We start from the raw sequence: 22,252 nt of genomic DNA, 5'->3' as shown, positions 1-22,252 counted from the left end.
CACCAGGGGAAATATCATTAAATACTGTATAGGGTGGATCTTTCTCAGGCTTCTTTTAGCGGATAAATATATACATATATACATCTGGGGTCATATATATATAGATGGGGTCAACATGTCTCAACTACTCCAATATATCATCACTGCATCGGGTTGCTTAGGAGCACTACCAGTCAGCCTAGGCGTTATTCGCACAGGGCTCCTTCTAGCTGCAGGCAACCACGACTGGGATGACCTAAATTAGGGATGTGTATCATACACATCCCTAATTTAGGTCATACGCACATATAAACGATAGCAAGGCGACCCTTTCCCCATACTTGCTTATTCAGTATTTTATATAGGTACCAAAATGATCTGATAGGTAGTGATGTAGTGATGAAGCAGATAAACCTTATGTTATAAAAAGGTACAAAAAAATGAACGTAGTCTTTTTAAAAGGTATTGGAAACGAGCATTGGTAGCATCTGCAGATAGATTTAAAACTGATCTTGAGCGTTAATAAAACAGGGAGTAAGACATGTTTTCACATGGCAGGCTCTAGCATCGGAGTTGTTCAGGCTCCTGAGGGTTGGTCGAAAGAAGGCCGTCGTCTGAGGTCTGCAAATTCTAGGTTATGATGAAATACAAGTGTTTCGTTCAATCTATATGAGACATGGCTAAGACGCGAATCATTTGATGGCCCTGACACTTGCGCTGATTATGGCCTATAACAATGCTTTGTGATAAGTTACAATCATTCAATGATGAGCCGCAGACGGTGCGCAGTATCTAGTGGGCATATGGTTTGGGGTCAGCAAAGCTGCTGTAGGATAAAATCTGATGTTTATAGGTTTGACAACTACATCCTAGGAGCATCCTTAGTAAACTGGGTAGAACTCCTGGGGCCAAAAGGCCTCTTGATTGGCGTAAACTACAGTACGCAGTTTGTTCAGCTGATGCAAACTCCATCTCACACGCTTCGTTTTTATACCGAAATTTCTAGTTATTTCTTAGTATCAAGCATTTGTAGTCGTCTCTGACCGACTTCATTTAGACATGTGTAAGTTTGATTTTCGGCAAAAATACGAATTCGAAACATTGTAATTTCCGTTTAAAATGTTTCCAGATTAATAACTGACGCTACAGAGCACGAACTCTCTTTGTTATTTTTTTTTCATTTTCTTCCCGTTCATTGACGGTGTTTATCATCTTTTGATATTGTACGTTTAAGGTAGTTGCACAATATTATACGCTAGGTAAATACGTTAGCATATTAATGCGCGTCGTCGTAATGCGTCTAGCTTCATCTAGAATACATGAAGGTTATTTCCAGCTGTTCGTGCTTCCAGAAATGCGTCCCCAGTTAGATCGTTGCATACAAACAGTTCTCATAAATGCTTTCATCCGAACGTTATATGACCTAGCCGGAGTTAGCTTGCATTTATGCCCAGGCCACGATAATTTTGCGGTCATATTGGAAACGCATCGGCCGACTTTCATAATGGCCCTTTTAGGACCCTACACTGGCAGATGGCCTGACAATGCTGGCCTGGGCTGCAGGCCAGCATTGTCAGGTGAAAAAAAGTTGGTCGCTGTCGGACTACTAACATTTTATGCTATTTGATTGACGGATTTGAGCAGTGATTATATGAATTACCTACCTGCCTTCTAGCTTGGTGTCAGTTTATTGGCACGATATTGAATTACGGTGCTTCGACTGGTACCCTCGATCGGTCCAACTCATAACATGCGCCCCGTAATCATCCGTTTTTATTGCTTCCTATTGAAATTACAATACGTCATAAAAGGAATACATTTTCTTACTTGAACGGCACATTTGTTAGATGCGCTTTTAAGCGGTAGTAGATTTATAATAGCGAAACCTGAAGAAATACCTAACTTATATCCAAACATGTACATAGAAAACCTACAACTGCATTTTATATTTTAAAAGAAAGTTTTTACAACCACGTATGTTAAATAACACGTAATATTATAGACACGATTCGGTCCTGGAACAATTTTGGTAAAAATGGACTCCATCAATGGAGCATATATATAGATACCAATATACTGGCGTCATCATTCATTCGTAAATGTATGCACGAGCTATACTTGTACGGTGCGCGTTATCTGAATGCTTTACGTTGTACTATCTATATATTGACCGGAGTTCCTAATACCCAGTAATAATAATAGTGTAGAATTGGTGCAAAATGTTTGACATATCGAACCCGACGAACACTAAGGCACAACTGTCATTTCAACACCTAGGTAATAATGACGGTCAAATCTACACGAGTAGCAAACCTTAGCCGAAAGCGTATCAAATCACTGAGTCCCACAAAGACGTAAATTCATTAAGGGTCAATATCAGTATCGCCACTTGGATCTAATCAACGCATGCACGATGACATGTGAAATTGCACGTTTACGTACTACTACGTCGTCATTAACTCTATTTCAGCAACGTATCGATAATGTAATTAAAGCAAATACACATTTTCAACAACTCGAGTAGACAGCACGCGTTCTGCGTTGAATCGTACAAGGGTTTCAGCGTAACTCAACGAATCTTCAACTTTTAGGAGTTCTCCCTAATAATACGCGTGTTGAGTGTTTCACGTTTTAGTCTGACATGCATTTCCTTAGACATCGGGGATCGTTTACAATGGTACTATTGGTACATCTCTGATGTTAACTAACGTCACCTGCCTAAAGATATGTAAAAAAAAAAAACAAACATTTATGTACCTAAAGAACGATAGGGCAGCTACATAGAGAATTCATAATGGCGGCTCAATTTTAACAATTATTCGAATATATAAGAGTCTGCATCTGTTTTGAATCAGAGATTTAATGTGAACTCTGAGCATAAAAAGTAAAAAGATAAAAGAAAGTAAAGTGAGAAACTCTGAGCGTATTTGTTAATGGCTCAAATCGACCCGCACAAGCCTCCCTCTTTCCGGCCCAGCTGGCTCGTACAGATGAAACGTGGTACGGCACTATTATCTGGGTAATGAGTCCGAGGCGTGCTATTTGTTAAGAGCTAACAAATAGCACGTTTTGTCAGATTACCAGAAGCAGCTAAATGGCGCCATTATTTAAAATATATAGTAACAAAACATTCGTTGTGGAGTTAGTTATAATTAATAGAGAAACAAATAATCCTATTAGTTTTGTCAAGTGCAAAAATAAACGCACACAGCAGCCAGACTGTCATATTCATTTCATATCTTTGCTGATTATAGCAGGCCTAGCCCGTGCAACCTTCTGAGAGCCTAAGACTATAGAAAATAACGATTGAAAGAATAACCTTTTCTCTTCCAACACAGACTTTTCCTGAAAAGCTAAATATATATAGAGCTAATGCAACGTTTTTCTAATCATTCTTTCTGCATTCATTTTTGGAGGCGGCGATGTAGATGGATTTATCTTCGCCGCCCTCTTTCTACCTTCTACAATGATTTGTGCCGTTTGGTTGCTTTTCCTTGAATATATATGTATATATAATTTTAATTGGTTTGCACATCACGCATATACACGTATAAGGCACGTGAATATAAATATACTGAGCATATATCATGTTTAGTTCTGGTCAAAACAAAGTCTGAAAGACTATTTCCACGAGTCACAGATGTCGTCACGTATTTTTTGTTAAATATAAAGCGTATGCCTAGGGGCTATTTACGTCGATGAACCAATACGTTTTTTGTATTGAAAAAAGTCCATATTTCGAAGTGAAAGAAATACGAATTGTTCAGTGAAAAGCATCTTTGGGTAGTTTGTTTTCTTAATCGGTGTTCTGTTTGCATATACAGGTATTAAACCGGTTTGAATAATGAGGCTTATACTTGCTGAGGCTACAAGCATAGAATTCAGCCTGTCTATAATTGCAAACCGCGTTCTTCTTTAAATAAAATATTTAACTCATTCTTAAGTAATGCTTTGATAAGTTACCATTGGTCTGCTCGAGCCCCGATTTTTACGGTTGGAAAAGTTCAGACGTTCGACGTAGGCTGTGCTTACCTTAAATACGTACACAAACAAACCACAGTTTGTCATTAGACATTCTTCATTTTTCCATAGCTATGATATATTGCACAAAAAGTCTGAAACTAAATTTGCTAGATTGTTTTACTGGTGAACTAGCAAACGGTAGGTATAATATTGATTGACTTCTGTTACGACAGGACCTGCTGAAAATAGGGAAACGGGTGCGGCCCGCTACGGTAACCCATTGATTGACGAGGCTTACATACTCACCCTGATGTGTATGATGGGAATCCGTCATCAGTGGGGTTTGCCGTTTGTTAACAGGTTTTTTCTTCCGTGTCTCTTTTTATCGATATCCTCTGGTTTACACATCGCTGTCAATCTTCCCTTAATCACTGTTAGATAGTTTGTTTTATTGATTTGTCTCTTTCTTTGGTATTACTAATACGTTACAAAATTTCATAGTCTTCCGTAACCTCTACTTTGCTGTTCTTCTAGTCGACGCCTGTTACTTGAACGAAGTTACACTGCTTGTTTTTCTACTTTCACACGGGCCTCATTGTAATTGTTTTTCGTCCTCGTGCCAGACTATATCGTTTGCTCATTGTTGGCACAGTGGCTATAATCGAGAAGCTTCAAGAACTTAGCAAATGATGATGAGCACCCCAAACTTTCTCACGTTATCTTCAGAACACTGTTACTGGCTATCGTTTCCAGCCTTTACTAAGCGCAGAAGCACTTCCGTGCTTCGAAAGCACGAAACAATGATTTTTTCCCAGTGGATCTAAGTGGTTCACCGAGCCGCTTCTTTCGCCCAAAACCCTTTACATAATGATGTTGGCTGATTGCTCGATTAACATGTTGGGATTACGTCGTTTGAACAGTTAATTAGACAAATCTATGGTCCACTCGAACAGAATCGTAACTGTGCTGCGGTTAAGCGCACGCCGTGACCGCCAAGTCGGCGCCAGACGGCGAAGTGATAGCGGTCTGGGCTGATGTAAGTAACTTTAGCCGGCCGGAGATCCGTCAGGACACCAACGAAGGAGTGCGGCCCGTTCTCCTGAGTGTGGCTTCCCTTTCCCTCAAACATCTCTCCGCTGCCCTTGCCGGCCCTCGCCATCAGAACGCTGCATGAGTGTAACATAACATACCTAACGGAAGATAGAGACCGTCAGATTCAGAAATGCTTTGATCGGCCATAAGCGCTATTACACAAATTTCATATGCTTTAGGTACGCTTCCACGGATGCTAAATGCTGGCCTTTCCGTACAAAGCGAATTGACCTCGCACATTATTATTGTTACGCCGTACTCAAGCGCCAGGATCGTAAACACTTATTGCTGAAACAGACGTCTGCTGCGCTCCAACAATGACAAAAGATGCTGTGGCATATGCGTCCTGCAGTTACTTACGCATAAAGGGGACATTATTTAACAACGGAAATGCGCAGCATGAGTCACTATCTGCCGAGCAGGTACCGAATAGTTTATTTAGACAAATGATACGTGTGCAAGTACGTGGTTAGACACTACAGGTGCACAATTAACGTAGCTTTACACTCACACATAAAGCTAACCGTTCACAATTTTTTGTCGAAATATTTTCCTTTGTCGCCCATTGGTTCAATGGGTAGTTCAGTGGGTACTAGCTAATATCCTACATAACGATAGGGTCGACAAGGACACACGCCTTGATGCTGTAATATTTATGCCTGCGACAGCTATGCCAATAGGAGAAAGTCTCTTTCTGGAGCTACGACAAGAAGAAAGAGTAAACGGTCGTATAGTTTACTAACACCTGGCAGTCAGTAAGACATGCCGCTTCTGTTCAGCGTTTGATCTTCTGACTGACGCACTACGCTCGTACACAAAAAAAACACACGAAATCGATGATATACGGCTGAATATATGCTGACGATCCTCGTGACGATTGCGCAGGACGAGCCGTCGGTCCGACCGGTGAAGCCGAATTAGTAAATAGAATTTTAATAAGCTTAGCTATCGCCGGTGCGATGTTTCTTTCCATAAATTAGGACGCGTTTATTTATCTCAGCTACATCGGCCGCTATTGTAGCATGTCAGTTATTATCACCTAAGCCATTATATATATCTTCAGTTAACAAGGAGATAACAAAAAATCATTTGTTGATAGTTGTGCGTTCCGGCTTTTCCCTTTTGGACGCACTTGTTTACCGGATCAGCTTAGCCAGTACTATTTCTTTTCATATAGTACCCATTCTGTACATTCTAAAAGCGATTTTGACCGGAGTAAAAATTGCTAAAAGCTATTTTTCCCAGTTATTTTTAGCAAGTTTGACAACAACTACTTTATGATTGAAATTGATCAGCCGATTGGTAGTATTCGAAGGTTTACGTATCGTTGATTCTTGAGCCCAGTAATGTAAGATATTTCTCATATACTGTCAGATATCATCGGGAGCGCTCTTCACGACGAACGGGATCTTCGCTAAATATCGAAAAGCGATCGATAAATCTCAACCGAACTTCTTTACTCGCCAAACGTCACATAGACTGAATCTGTTGATGAACATTTATACCTTAAGGTGACGCGGAAAAAATATCATTACAACCAGTATCTAACGACAGTACCAACGCCCTAACGCCGCCTTTTGATGCTCGGTCTCACATGAACAGCTTACTACTCTTCTTTACCACAGACATTTTTACGATTCTAACGAAAGGGGACTTCTATAGAAAATTGGACACATGTAGTTCCCCTTTTCGCGTCCAATAAATTCGCTACTGATAGAGATAAGTGCACCAATTTAAGACGATGGTGCTTCCACTGCTTTACAATACCTATAATCGGATACGCGTTTTCAACTGAATTCCAATTTGATAATTCGATAACCCATATAACGTTATCAGTACACATAATGCATATGTAATCTCCTACACGACTTACCGTAATAGAAAGGCTAAGTTTATATCTTAGCACATGTTTTGCAGAAGGGAACACTTAATTAATTTGTTTCTCGTTACGATCCGAGTCTTCAGCGTCATTTCTTCGCAGTGCGATCGGCTCCCGTAGACCAGGTATGGCGCAAGCTAAATTTATACGGACTTAATCATGTAAGATAAAAACGCGTGAGAAACATTCGTGTAATGTTACCTGTGTTGGGTTTTTTGCGTGTATTCTTTTTGCGTTTGCCAACAGTCCGATAATCCGAAATTTCGCTAGACGCAGCCAGCTATTGTCTATCGGCACACGCCTAAGTTCACGACGACACAAAACAGCTTAGATAAAGGTCCACTTGATATCAAAAACAGCCGCACATACGTAACTAACACAGTCACCCCTTGTCCTTTGCGTCGTAAACGTTATTGTACTGTATTTTGAACAGTGTGGTTCAAGCACGTCGGATACAGGAAGTGATCTACCGGCGGTATCCGTAGTCACTGACAGGCTCGTAAATGCCTCCTCTAGCAACAGCCATTAGCGTGCGTCAGGGTGAGAGAAAAGTTCCCGCTAACAATCACGTTAACAATGCATCAGTAATGCGTAGGATTGTGTATTCGCGCAATTTAACGGGCTTTCACTAGATACTATCGACCCACAAAAAATTGCGCCACCTTCCACAAAGTTTCTGCAAAATAGATAAACTGGTTGTCCCGGCGGCGTCTAAAATTAACCACCAGGTATAATTATCGTTCCATAATAATTACTGAGAAATAACTTCTTGAAACAGATCGGCAGAGTGTATTTTGGCCATCGCCCTGTCCATTTTAACGTCGCTCTAATTGATCGGCCGATTTCTAACTGAACCTGCATTAGACACCGTCCTTACCGGCCAGCCAGAATGGTTCACACATTCCCGTAGCTGTTTAGTTGCTTTGTAGAAAAGTTGTCGTTCAGTTATGGCAAAATTTTAGCCCTTAAAGCAAATAAACTCACTATTGTTTTTTCCATAAATGATTCCTTCGTTCTGATCGAAGCCTTTAATCGTACGCGTACACAGGTCGCTATACGAAGTGTCAAATCTCTCGTACCGACTGCGATCCATCTAATTTATGGTATAATAACATGAGCGTAGCAATTTTTACAAATTAAATTATCCTGAACTGTAATGTCATGATCATTTACTCTAGATTTTATATAGCCGACTTAACTGAAAAAATCGTTGCCCGCAAGCTAACGATTCCAACTGGGTTCATTGCAACCCCTATACGATATTAATTAACTAGAAAATCTATCCAGGAAATCTTAAATATTAGTAGCTAGTTATGATTAGTATTAGCTTTATACGTATACCGTCCAGTTCGTTAACTGGCAACTTTCGAAGTTGACTGTGCGCCGGAAGTCTACAAAATCATTGTATTTTTTCATTAAATTAGGCTAAGGGCTGTGATAGCCCTCGTGGGGCAAGTCTGATTGTAAACAGTCTGTTCAAAAAGTAAACATGAAAACAACGTACTTAATGATTATGGTGGATTGATTAGGACCAATGATGTTGCACGTTGAAAATTACCAGAACAAGATGTCTGAAACCGATTTCTCATTTAGTTTCTCTAGCCCTTTCGAAATCGTTGTTTTTCTAGCAAGAACGACATACTTGATTTAAATCCGCTGTGATATTATTCCTTTCACGGTTGCGTAGTAATCGTTCGGGACAAACGCTTTGAACTGATGCATCTGTCTAATATCAGTTGCGAAATGTTTTGCGCATTTTATTGCGTTCGATCATATCCAAACTTTCGATTACCCCTGCAGTTGATTGATAAATTGCAGATGAAGTTTAGAACATAAAAATAGCTTTTAAGCTATTGCACGTGGCTCGGAAAAACCCGGACACAGTCGTACACTATGGCAAGCAAGACACAACTGATAGAACAATCGTTACCCGTCAATCATTCAAGCCTGCCGCGCTACTTTTCATGTATAGAAAGCTATCGCGCTCGTGACACAATGCTGCCCCCCCCCCCCCACAAAGCTGTCCAGTTAGCTCGTATCTAGGATACACCGTATAGAGCGCGCCAATTCTTCGTCTACCATACCTTCCGTATCAACGAACTGCTGCCGTCGTCATTGCAACTACGTCCACCTACTCTAAATATGTTCGTTTTGCCAGTCCCACCAACGTGGAAACAAAAACGAGGCGATGCTATAATAATATGGTGTTCTAACAAAATCAATTGCTACGAAAGATTGTTTAGCTGATATAACAGTTAAAAGCTGATCAAGATTGTGCGCGAGGGCCAAAATCTGAAAATCAGGCCCCATGTCCGTGAACGATAGTCCACAGATAGATCTCTTATAAACAATAGATATAATAGTTTTTAATGATTAGCAAATGAAAACATATAATTAAGAACAATATGTACATAAGCAGCACATAATCTTGCAAGAATCAACCATCTATAACAAATTTCTTGCCTAAAAAAGCTAGTTAAAATAAAGACAAGAACACCTAAATGGTTACTCAAGTCAAGTCGTCTTTATTTTACGAAACGAAGGGTGAAATTTCTCCTCGACCGCCTGGATATCCTGAAGGCTGGCCAGTGATCAAGCACATTGTAGGCGTATCACTCTAGGACTGCAGGCCGCATAGGTCGGCCCGCATCGCCAAATCCTTATATTCATCAGTTGTTTTGAAGGCATTCGCTCAGCTTCGTTGAGCTATTGCGCATCCCCTTATCATTATACCTAATAACCCTATTGAAGATTCGATAGAGACAGAAGATACAACAAGCTGGTAAAATCCTTTCCTTTTAGTGCGCTGATGCATTTCCCCACGTGTTGATGCCTTACAACAGCTGGCCTCTCTGTTTCCCCCCACCTTAACCCATGAATCTCAACTATTAGTCAACGACGATCAATCTAACGACGAAATAGCCCCTATTCGTTATAGCGACTGCGGCTCGACGGAGTACGACGCGTTACTGGGATTTGTTATTGATTGTCAACGCTCGATCAGGGTAAGGGGGGTCAAATCATACATCAGTGAAGGGATACGTGAAGATTCGGAATTGGGCGTAACTTCGTTTTGAGCTAAATGTATTTCGACAGCTGAATAAGTTCCAATTTGCAGATCTTATTAGCGGATCAAAGTTCTGTAACTTTGTAGGGTGCAATGATAAGAAAGCGGTATCTAGGAGCAGCTTTACCTATCATCAATACTAATAAAAATTTATCCATTTTGACTTTGTTATACGCTGGCAGTGGCCCAACACCGTTAAAATCGATTGTTGTTCCCATTCAGCAAAGAACAGTAAGTGCTGAAGTTTAAGTGATGTCCAAAGCGCTGAAAGGACGCTCGCTAGGCGCTTATAGCGCATTTCCTAATCGACGTTGGTGGTTGAGCTGATCGGAATAGATTGCACAATTTATACCGAAGGTTGGTGATGTAATAATTGGTGCGATGACAGACCAAACCAAAAAGGAACGCTGAAGTCTGTAATAAGGATACAGATTTAGCTCATGCGACCATGTCACTATAACGAAAAGCGTAAATTTATAAATAGTTATCATGGCTATTATAACTGATGAAGTCACAGTTGGCTTTCAGCGGGAAAAATCTTCATTAGGCTTTAGCGTTTCGTTGTTCAAACAGGATGATGTAGAGTGAATAAAACTGCGGTACCTCACGTTCAGAATATGCTTCAATGCTCTAAGCAGTTTTACGAAAACAATACAAAGAATACATTTCCGTTGGTTGCTTACTGATACTTCGGCTGAAGTTGTACGTTTTCCTTCTCCAAAGCATCTAATGAATTTCAGGCTTGTTTAGCTTTTTTCCGATAAATTGACAACGCTATTTTCTCCACAACGGAATTATTTGAAAGACAAAAATAACCTGTAGAAGAAGAATAACCTGCTGAAATGTCATTTCCCATAAGTTTTTCAATGTTCCCTATATATTGTGGAGATTACAAAGAATGTATTCAAAGAACTCTAAAATAACTAAATGCCCTATTAAGCGTTAATGTCGAGTTTTAAATGTACCGTATCAAAAGTGGGTAAAAAAAATTAGCTTTGTCAAAACTATTTCTCTATGTAACCTTTTTGCAGGAACTGTGCCCAACATGGCCCCAGCCAAAAAGCTTATTAATTGTGGATGTATTTTATAAAAAATGTGTTACTGTTATTTTTCGTTATAGATCGTTTTCGATTAGTGGAAACGCTGTCTTCTAAACCCATTTCTCTTTGAATAAGTAACACGTTTCCTTGGAGATTACATGTTTTGTAGGCAGAAAAACAGAACAAACCTTGTTCCGGAATTATCTCAAGGAAGTTCTTGCTACAGTTAATCTCCAATGAGTCTAGTTGCGTTGCTTTACTGCAAAATCCGCTAAAAAAAAAAACCTTGAGAATGCGTTGCGATGGGTATAAAAACTATATTTTTGGTGTGTATATATACATACACACATATAGTTGGCGATTTCAGTTATTAATTTATAATCTAAAAATCTTGCAGAACAACTATAACTTTCTGATATTAATTGAATTTTCCTGTATTGAATTAAGGCTATTCGAAGGGTGTATTGCCTTAGCGCATTTTAAGTCAATCAATAGAACTATGATTGAAAACTGGGAAATAGTAAAAATAATTATTATTACTGTAATTATTATCACTATATATAATAAACGGTATTGTGGTTTCTAGGTTTTGCAAGTCTCTGTGACATTGTCTGCAGATTTGAAAAATGAATATCGTGCCTCTTCAGAATTCTCATAAAAACCCTATAATAACTGAGCAGTGTTTATGGCTAGAGTCTTAAATTTTAACATTTACTGATATTTAATCGCAGGCATACAGTTACTGGGTCGGTAATACATACAATAATAACAATAGCTAAATTGCAGTTTTTAGTATCTTCTGATATACTTAACTGTCCCTTTGAAACATCTATAGTCTACCTTTTTTTTTTGTTGTCACAAAGGGCTTTCTGCTCGCTATACTCGATAACGGAGTTAGACGCGGCCTGGCTATTACGAACGGGATCTAATTAACAAATCACTACATCCGATTCCAGTTCTTTACCATCTAGTTACCAACGTCAATACGGTACACTGGTATTTAACATCTAATCATTACGCTTCACAACGAATATAGCCACTGAATACAGATGATCGAAACAAACTGTTGTTCCAAACGTTGGTCCGTTTTTCTACATTTCCTATAGCATTCATAGTAAACCATAAATTCAAACTCGTACTCAGACCTATATCAGTCACAACAATTTTCCTGTTGCAACAAAAGGTCAAATAGGTTCACACCAGATTCCTAAGTATCTATTAGCAGAGGGCCGCAATCAACCTTAGCTAAATTGACATAGTTTCCTTAAGTAAAGCTGATACATGCTTCTCTTTTAATTGAAACTCACGAGGAACACAAGCCAAAAACAGGCCTTTGATCTGATTAGCCTCCGCTCGGAAAGGCCTTAGCTTTCGATGCAACTATTCCGAGCAAGATCGGAAATAATATTGGAGAACTTCCTTAATATTGACTCTATTTGGCATATACAGTAGTACAACTTATGGCGATTACGGCAAAATTGAATCAAATAAGATGATTAACAAGCATTTGAATCCTATATTTTGTTCTCTATATATCCGTTCTTTGCTCTTTACTAGTGATACCCTTCTGAATCCTCAATGTATGTTGACTCCCTATCGTCAACATCATTGATGAAAATTTTCATTCCTCGAGGGAAGTCCTGTTTGCTCACTTTCCCTAACGAACCAGGCACCTGAAAATAGCAGAAAGCCATATTTTATTCACTTCAGAAAAACGTGAACTTCAGAAAAAGAAAAACCTATTTTAAATTAAGGCAGCTTCGTTTATCTTGCAAGTGGGTTGAGCTGTATGTTTTTTGTAATAATAATAAACACATTCCAACAGGCCAGAACAGATCATCACTTACGAGCGAAAAGATCGTTCATTCGTTCGGTATCTACTACGATGCTCTATACTTCTTCTAGATTATTCCTAAGCAAAAAAACTAACGTGATAAGCATGAGAGCCCCAGCCCTGGGTCAAGTGGCTGTTCGCGTAAGCAATCGATCTTTGCCAAGTAGACGTTCATTCGAATCCTGACAAGTTTCATATAAAGATGGGCAATAGTTATCATAGGAGGGGGCGCTTCAAGCGCCTACCCACGATTTTTTGCAAAAACTCGTGTGGTACACATCATTCTTAACTAGCCAGCGTGAAGGATTCGCGAACGAGCAATAACTGCAAGTGCTTCCTTCGCTACACTAAACTGATGTGTATGCTGTCGTATATTCTAACGGCTGGAGTCCTTTTGTTGACATTTGTGAAATAGTTTGTTACCGAACCCGTGCCCGGGTGAACGGACAAAATGACGTAACGTTCGCGTATACTTATGACGAAAAAACTGTGGGAGATAACGGCCTATTTAATGGGAGATAATGGATATTTACAGCAGCGTATCGAAAGAATCCCATTTGGTAGCGGTAAGTATCACCAACTCGATAACAACAAAGCCATTGATCATGTGTTGAGGTAATCCCCAATAAGGAAGGGAAATTTATTTGCGCAATACACAAAAACAAATATACACAAAAACGAACGTGATAAATTAAAAAGATTCGTCTGAGAGCAGCTCCAAAAAGAATCGTACGATTCAATGTAAATCAATATATCTAATAATTTGTTAGAGAAAATCAACGATATTGCGCCACGCGGGACGAAGTCTTGGCTATTTTGGCGGGCTCTGTGTACGTGGTGTGGGTAACGTAGGTTCTTGTGACGTTGTAGCGAGAATCTAATTCGAAGATCGTCGGAAAGCAATTTTATATACACGATCAGTACCTGAATCGATTTCGAAAAAGACCTTGTATTATGTTTGTAGATAGTAGTATATGTGCAATCATTTGGTTATCACAAGAATCTCAATATAAAGACTACCTATTCTGCATCGTTGCTCGAGCATGGTTATATATATATAGATACCCAGCTACACGACTATTAGGTGAAATGTTTAGGGACTCGTATTTATCAAGATTAAAGGCAGTGCCTACTTCGTACATGAGCTCGACGACCCGATGGATAGATTAAGTGGCATACGCACTGAACTTCCTCAAGCTTCCGACCCATCTTAATACTATAATCCGCATGGTCTACAAACATTTATATATCGACTCTGACGGATTTGAAAACTTCAAACTAGCTGTTTTCCTCTCAAACCAAAGAAGTCTTTTGATGAACTTTGCGAATCGATTCCCAAAAAATGCTAGTGTAGTAAATTACGATAAGATAACGATTGTAACTTCGCTCAAAAGTCGATCGAACAAAAGATTTCGAGGAATCGATGCTCTTCAGTCGTTTTCCTATCAGAAACCCTCTGCTACGTACAATACATGTACCGCAATCAAACCATAACGATGTGTGCGAACTCGTTGTATACCTGTTATTCTACCCTTATTCGAGCGAAAATTTACCCTGATTCACTCTACTTTCAAGCTCGACAGTAGACCTCTACCAACGGTAGACACTACAAGGACCGGATCTGTGCTGGTAGCAGATTTAGCCATTGTCGTCGGAGCAGCTAGCAAGTTGTCGCTCGGCAGCCAGTTTTGTCGTCCTTTTAAGTTGAAGACCCTTTCAGCCAGTTCTCGAGAGACTGACTGAATCGGGCGGATTAGAAAACAAAGTACCGCACATGGCCTGAGAAGTCCCAGAGGCCCATACGAATGATTGTAACAGCGTTGGCCGCATGCCCTGGCGTTCCGTTCGGAAAGTGCAGTACAGAACAGACTGACTTAGCTTCTTTAGACGTAGGTACTACTCTTCCTCCCGTACAACGAACCGCATCTAATGCATTTATCGGCAAACACCAACGTCCATTGGAGGTTGATTTTTCTAAGGCCCCCATCGCCATTACTATACAGTAAACAATGGACCAACACTAGATTTGGAGCAGTAGTTGAGTCGGTGGCTAAATAAAAAGCTCATAATGTTTCTTCCTTGCATCTACGACGATGCATTCTATATGAGTGACGCCTTGATCATGATTTCACTGTCAACAGAGATCGCTTAAGAAACAAGTAGAAACACTGCCTGTAAATGAACGTAAAGATTCGAGTCATTGTTTAAACGGGACGCCGCTCTGATGACTAACATGTTTGAAGTCAGCTCAATTGCATTACTTATTTTTTCAAAAATAAAAAACAAGGGACGGCATTTCATTGTCGAAATTTGTCAACTGACTATTGGCCGTCATTATTATGATGACTGACATCATGACATAATTATCTGTGGCGCTTCTATGAGTTATCCTTTAACCACTGTTCAATATCACTGTCATGTATGTCTAACAATGTAACAAAATTACTCCAGATATTTTTACCATAAACCTTACCATCAATTAATTCCACCATTTGGGGCTGACCAGCAGATATTTGTACCCTTCAAATATCATCGGTTTGTCTCACTAACATCAATTAGACACACCTAAGTGAGGTCGATGACTCGGCGGTGAGCGTCATGATTTAGTACGTTCCCATCTGTTAGACAGCAGCGATGTTACCGCTGTTGCTCGAAGCGCGACCTAAACGCGTGTCCTTCTACTGTCGTCAGGCGCGTCATACGTAACGCGGCAGTAGCAATGCCAAACAATGACGACCTTCTATCGCAAGGCGGTCGTTTGCTTCATAAATGAAATCGTAGTTGAAAAACTGTGGACCATAGTTAAGCCATGCTCATATATCGTAATGCCCCGAATAGATGACGTAACAAAAGATCGCTTTAAAGTAAAGCTTGTAGCGACGACGTCAACTCGAGCACCTCCGGCTTTCTTGTGACAATAATATGCATTTATATTGAAAAAATGTATAGCAGAACATTTGCTTTCAAAAAACAAAACGTGTCTTTGTTTTTCTAAATTGTAGGATTTACGAAATTTTTAAAAACAGTCAATCTCTTTCTAAGGGCAATTTATATATTGGCAAACCTGTGTTTGAATAAATATTCGAATAAAGCTCATCCAGACCTTCAATACTGATAATGGCCTTATTTTTCACAACTTATATTTTCATCTCCACGGAATCATCATTTTTTTAACCTTACACCGTCCTGTTATAATCAAACTGTAACAAAAACACTTTTCCCGAACTTCTGGTTTATTGGCCGCGTTTGAGCAACATCTGTGTTTGTAGCAGCGGTATTTAGCAATAGGTACGTTGCAAGCCGTACTAACTTGTGAACTTCGAGTTACTATTAGAAAGGCGAAAGCTCGTACGACACAGTAGAATAACCCTTGGCCATGAGTAAGCTGGAATCGACTTTATATTCGAACCCGTATCGTATTCATTTGAGGCTGAACCGCTAAACATTTTAGTTGGATCCTATAATGCATATATATATATATATATATATGTATGTAAAGCGTGCCATAAAAACAACTAGGCGAATCATTATTGTTAACAAAAAAAGGTTTTCGTTTACTGGACTTAGTTTAAGCTTTAGCATCGAGTACGTAAAAGTTGTTTGCGTTCTCACCTTAAACACCATAACCTTTCCGCCGAGTTGACTTTCGTCGATGGAAAAGTCGCCGTGAAAAACTTCGCGTTCACCCCAGTGTCGATCTGGCCTCGCCCCCGCGGACACTCCCCTCCCATGGGGGCCCCATACTAGCGAACGTCGTCGACTACAAATCGTGGTTTCCATCACCAAAGCGATGGCAACTGCCCATGCTACCGGCAGAAACTGCATCCTTTTCGAATAATATAGCGTAGTTACTTGAAAAAGGTACACGCACTGATGCTTTGTCCAGTAGCGAATAAGCACAAAACTATTCAGGTGAATAGCTCTGGTTAACCACTTCGAATATTGATGTAGCCTATCTGTGCAATAGAATTAATCTGAAGTTCGGCAAATTTAGGCAGCGACACAAGAAGAGGTCCTAAAAAAAAGTTGCCTTCCCTCTAACTTTCTTCGTCATATCACGTACGCTATTCGTGATCGGTAAAGTTTGATGCGGGATTTGCTTATCTTGTTTAGGCCTCTGGCCTACGGACTTGGCAATGGTCTGGCTTTTTTTTGTTTGTTTAGATTTGCGGACACGGTCACAAGCACAAAGATGGTAATGTGGCTCGTTTAAGGTCCATTCGCATTTCCACTTACGGTTGGACCATCGACAGTTTGTTATGAATCACACGATAATTTGTCTATTATAATGCTCTGTGGTAAATCCGAGTGACAGTCAAAGAAAACACAGATAGCAAGTCCGAAGATTCGCTTACAAAATCGCTGCGATGCGAAAATGTATCGACTCTAGATGTAAAAAAAAAAGTATTCTGGAATGGGAGCCCTGCACCTGTTTCGTTTGTCGAGAGAAATATACCTATTTCTCCTTCAACGACACTTGTACCAGGAGCAACGTTATCCGACGTAAGGAAAATAAACTGCTGATCTGTATAGTACTACCACCGTGTTCGTAACTGACGGCCTATCGATTTGAGGCTTACGTGGCGACAAGTTAGGACGCCTATGTTGACGTGTCCGCTCAGAAGCTGGCGTCGGTTTGCGCACACACCTCGGGCTCGGAGTCGTTTGCCGGCAGTGCACCGTTCGATTCATTTATGGGTGAAGGCTATCTTCGGGAAAGGAGTTGGCAGCGCCATCACCGCGCACGGACGCCGCTACAACTGTGGATGGTAAACCCATGATAGTAAACCATTTGCTGTCTGTGAGCGGCGGGCAGAAAGCATCGAATACCTCTAAGAAACGTCCAAAATTTGAACTACAAATGTTTCTTCTGTGGTGCGTTCTTTGTGGGCTTTTGGTATTTGGACCCTAGAAGAATTTGCCCAGTTATTTGTATTTATTAGTATTATACTCATCTATCATATGCTAATCTAGTTTAGCAGATACTAGATTGCAGGCTGTCAGCGCGCCGGTATCAATCTGTTGCCGAGAGCTAACCAAATTAGGAGAACGTAGATTGAATTTTTCTAGTTACGTTGGCTTTGACGATGCTATATTTTCGGTATTGTCTGTACAACGGGAACGGGTGAACGACGAGCTATGTGGGAAACTCTGGTAATATAGAAGGGTCAGCAGTGTTATGTAATTGGGTTTCTATTATTGTTTTCGCTTAGTACGGCAGTCGTCAAATGGCCGTTGTATTTGAGACAGCCGAGTGCTTTACCGAAAGTTAGTTGAATTTTGTCTCGAAGCTACAACTCTTCCTGATAGAATCACGAGCAAATTACGTTTTAATGAAGCTACTGCATTACCATATGACCATCAGATGATCATTCTGAAGTCTGTATGATCCATTATATATCGGGTCGAAATGAAACGCGGTGTCGTCGGTTGCGAATTTAGCAGAAAAATCGCAACTTGAGAAAACTACAAAACTTAGTTTTTTTAGTAGGCATACATACATATATGCGTTGTATACAGTTCAAGTTAAACTACGTATGTGAGATAAACTACATCGTACGTCTTAGATATTCGTAAGTGGTTCTTTTTGACAAAAAAAAATTACTATGACAACCGTATTGCCATAAGACTACATCGATATTTCTCTATGCGAGAAGCCCCGATAATGACGGTAGGTACACTTATTCGAATGTGAACAAATGAAGCGTTATTGAGAATTATTACGCAAAATTTAAAATAAAATTACTGCTAACATTAATAGCTATTTGTCTAGCTGCCAAGGCCTGCAGACAACTTCAGCAACATCTAACCATTAATGGATGCAAGTTCTTGATAATACATTGAAAAAAGACGATTTTGAGTGTTCGTTCACATAAAGAAAAAAAAAAAAAAAAAAAAACTAAAAGGCCCAATAAAATCAATTGGTTTTTGAGAACGTTTTGTCCATCGTTAGAGTAAAGGCAAATCCAGGCACTAGACAAGATCTAGTGCCTGCAAACCCTCACAATGTCCAACCGAACTTTATGAGCACCTATAAAAGATGAATCGCCATTTCCATGTATACCTATGCTGTCCGTAAGCGATTGCTAGATGCTTCCTTTTCTAGCCATAATCGCAGTTCCATCAAATAGCCAATATTTTTCTTTAGTTGTATTGCATGGCTGAATGATTGGAACGAGATCGTTATCAGTCTTAGACACTTATGGAGCCATACGGTCAACAGCACAGATACCTTTAACTTGTATTTTCGAGAGAACCAATGGATTGCTGCAAGTGTCCTTTAACATCTGAACTAGAATTCTTCCATACTTGCTGTTTCTAAGCAGATCAATTGTTTCTCTATAACGGCTGTTGCAGATGGCCGTGTTAATTTTTAGCTTGTAGAGCCCCACTATCCACAAGCACTAGTAATAATAACATTATATATTAATTACTAGTGGTCTTTCTTATGTAGTGCAACTTCAGTTTCCGAACCAAATCCAGTTCGAAGGGTATAATACGAATGGCTTTCTTGCAAGTTAGACGCTGCTATTACTGTTGTATGTCATCGGTCCCTATTCCATCTTTGTTTTCGTCTGCTCTGATATAGCTACCAGCTGACAAAACCTGATGGCCTTCAGCATTCACCAACGGCAGTCGTTGCCATGCAGTGACATCCCGGTCTTCTCGTTTTACTCTTAGCGACAGGCTGCAATGTCATATTAACTCGTGCGGCGTATCCGAAACGGTAAATTGGACCGGAACAAAGGATCCGATCTTGTATTGACTCATGTTGGCTACAAAGTGAAATAGGCGAAAATCGTCATTGCCAGTCGATCTCGTTTGCGAGATCATTTCTATTGTGTATTATTGTTTGAAAAAGATTTCGTGGCCTAAGCTGACTAAGGCCTCGTGTGAGTTATCTGATATAGAGGAAGAGAGAAGGGATTGGCAGATGGCGATCACCAGATTGCCATCTGCCAATCCCTTGGCTTGCGTTCACGTAATTGATATATTACGTAAATAATTCTGAATACTAAATTTAGTAAATGGGTAACTTTTTTCAACCCGACTCTCTGTCGGTCTCTATATTTCGCTAGCTTTATCGTTATTCTTGTTACTGTTATCGTATTACTTAGTGGTAATTAATCAATCCAGTTGGGATGTTTGCGAAGATTAATTCATTGAGCGGCGGCAAATTACCGTCGAGGCTCTACCCGCCGCAATACAGGACGCAGTAGGCCATAATTCGATCTTCAATTGGCTGAAAAATAATTAAATGATGTGAAGATAAGCGAGGAGGATTGTATGAAATAAAGCTAAAATTTCGATAAGGTAAGATAGTAGTCGTTCACCAGCAGATGTGATTTAGTGCGAATGGGCGATGCGTACGATAGTGCAGATGCCCCTGCATTTAATATCTTCGAATAAATGGGCTTTTTAAAGCCATGTTTTTCTAGTTCTTCGAAGACTACTTGTTGAGCTATTTATTGTCTTCGCAGGGGAATGAACGACGTCGGAGCTCTACACATCCATCTGATTGTTGTCTCTTGGTAATTTAACAAAAATAGCTTGACACTTTACCCAGTTTCTTTTTATATTAAAAGGTTATAGAGATTTTGCTCGGTAAGCCTCATCCGAACGGGACAGAAAAATCTGCAAGTCGGTAGTGATGCGTTGTCACACTTAAACATCTCCATAAGCGTTCGAAAGATTGTCGGTCGTCAACTACATTCAGCGTTTTTCTATTTGCGCGCTAATAAAATTCATAAATTATTGCGATCTGTCGCAGCGACATCGGTCGCGTGGCGGACGGTGTCTGACAGTGCATCGAAAATTATCTGATAATCACGATAAAGTAATGTTTTCCAATTGGCAATTATTAACATCGCACGGTAAATCTGAGGCGAAAATGGCTTCTATTTAATAGATCTGAAGTCTAAACAGACGAATCTAGTAAATATGGCCGATGACGCTAACGGAACTTCAATTGATTAAGGAGTTATAATCGCAAAAGCCCAGCAGGTCGCCTTTTACACCGCTTCCGTCTCAATAGCACTAACCAAATTACTATCAGCAGTAGTATTCAAATACGAGGGAGGAGCGAGGCATAGATTTCATATTATCACATGCTAATTCAATGAGTCCGATTTCGCACAAAGGAACCAGAGAATGGAGGGGAGAGACAGGGGACGGTGCAATTTTGCCTTTGGCATGTCTCAAGTAGATCCTTCCACTATCGCTGGTTGTTAGTCATCTGAGCAGGCAATGCGTCCAGGGTGGGAGGATGTTGAAGGGTAACACAGTACGACTAGATCTTTTATTCGAGTTGTCCATTGCGTTAGCACCAGTAGCGGTAATCAGCAGGGCAACAATTGATGACATGCTTGGTGGTGTAGGACACAGATGTGAGACGCACGTTAGAAATCAGGAACAGACCCAGTGCTCGACGTCCTGATGGCCGGCTATCCAGTGCAGTTCGTGACAGTGGTTCAGGAGAAAGCATCAGGACCATGCAGCTACTTTCCTACCGGTTGCGATTATAATATGTAGTGACACAAATAATGATTAGTTGAAATTTTAAAATGTCGCGGGAGATATTGTTGGCGAAAATACGGCTTGCGGCGCCGCCGAAGTCGATCATTAACAGGCGTTGGTGTTACGTGGTTGACAACTTATCTGGTTGAACAAGACATCCGGGCAGAGCTTCGGGAAAAAGCAAAATGTTGGATAAAGGTCAATTTCCCTTCGCTATGTTTCGCCTAAACCTATACAATTAGAAATTACAATAGGCTGCAATACAATTATTGATCGGGGACGACGGGTTTCGAAAGGCATTCATCTGTTATTGCCGGAGCAATGACAACCGAAATCTTGACGTATTTATTTTAAATCACATAGGCCATCTGCAAAACGTCAGATTCAATCGACAGCCTCTTATAGTTAAAGAGAGGCCACTTCAATCTGGCTTACTGACTAGAATGATTCTGATAATTATAGTATGTTACTGCCGATTTTTTCTGTCCTGTCAGCTCTGACGCAATGACGAGAATGGTCCTTTTTCGTTTCGCTCATAGTCCGGCAAGTAGCCCTTGATCAGACACTATTGTATTTTGGGGTGAAAGCTAGGTATGGAACAAAATGATAGAAACGAGTATCAGCGAATCGGTGGATACCATTTTGTTGATATCTCGGCTTTGACTATTGAGCGATTGTTAGGTAAAAATGTATATGATAAGTTCTGTTGTCTGATGTAACAAAAAAAAAATGATGAAAAAAATCATAGCAGTAATACAGGAATCCCGGCAGGTGGGGCTGTGCACAGAACGCGATGATTCATCCGATAGTTTCTATCGTTTATTGTTATGGATATTATTATTATTTGATTCTACGATTATTGCGTGAAGTGATGGCTGTCT

The 22,252-nt window shown here is 40.1% G+C and overlaps 2 protein-coding genes across 5 annotated transcripts in view; both read right to left on the bottom strand.

Annotated features, from left to right (window-relative positions):
• The window catches only part of LOC111245160 (bone morphogenetic protein receptor type-1B-like), a 45,045-nt gene extending 39,777 nt beyond the window's left edge, over nt 1–5,268 (bottom strand). The window contains exons 1-3 of one of the 4 annotated variants that reach the window (XM_086984412.1): nt 4,249–5,268; nt 3,943–4,011; nt 1,644–1,762 (exon numbers count right to left, since the gene is read on the bottom strand). The gene's annotated coding sequence lies outside the window, so the exon portion shown is untranslated. The remainder of the gene's footprint in view (nt 1–1,643; nt 1,763–3,942; nt 4,012–4,248) is intronic. The other 3 variants (XM_086984513.1, XM_086984468.1, XM_022793125.2) reach the window with 3 other exon arrangements.
• A 4,143-nt stretch (nt 5,269–9,411) lies between these two features.
• LOC111243028 (uncharacterized) lies at nt 9,412–17,568 on the bottom strand. The gene is made up of 2 exons (XM_086975933.1): nt 16,467–17,568; nt 9,412–12,693 (listed from the first exon to the last, which is right to left on the bottom strand). Exons 1-2 carry the CDS (start codon nt 16,677–16,679, stop codon nt 12,574–12,576), a joined length of 333 nt encoding a protein of 110 aa, XP_086832059.1. The 5' UTR covers nt 16,680–17,568; the 3' UTR covers nt 9,412–12,573.
• Between the last annotated feature and the right edge of the window lie 4,684 nt (nt 17,569–22,252).

The sequence above is a fragment of the Varroa destructor genome, unplaced genomic scaffold (assembly GCF_002443255.2).
Source record: "Varroa destructor unplaced genomic scaffold, Vdes_3.0 BEIS01000001.1, whole genome shotgun sequence".
Classification (NCBI taxonomy): domain Eukaryota; kingdom Metazoa; phylum Arthropoda; class Arachnida; order Mesostigmata; family Varroidae; genus Varroa; species Varroa destructor.
The sequence above is the reverse complement of the archived record's forward strand: the minus strand, read 5'-3'. Positions and strand labels throughout refer to the sequence as shown.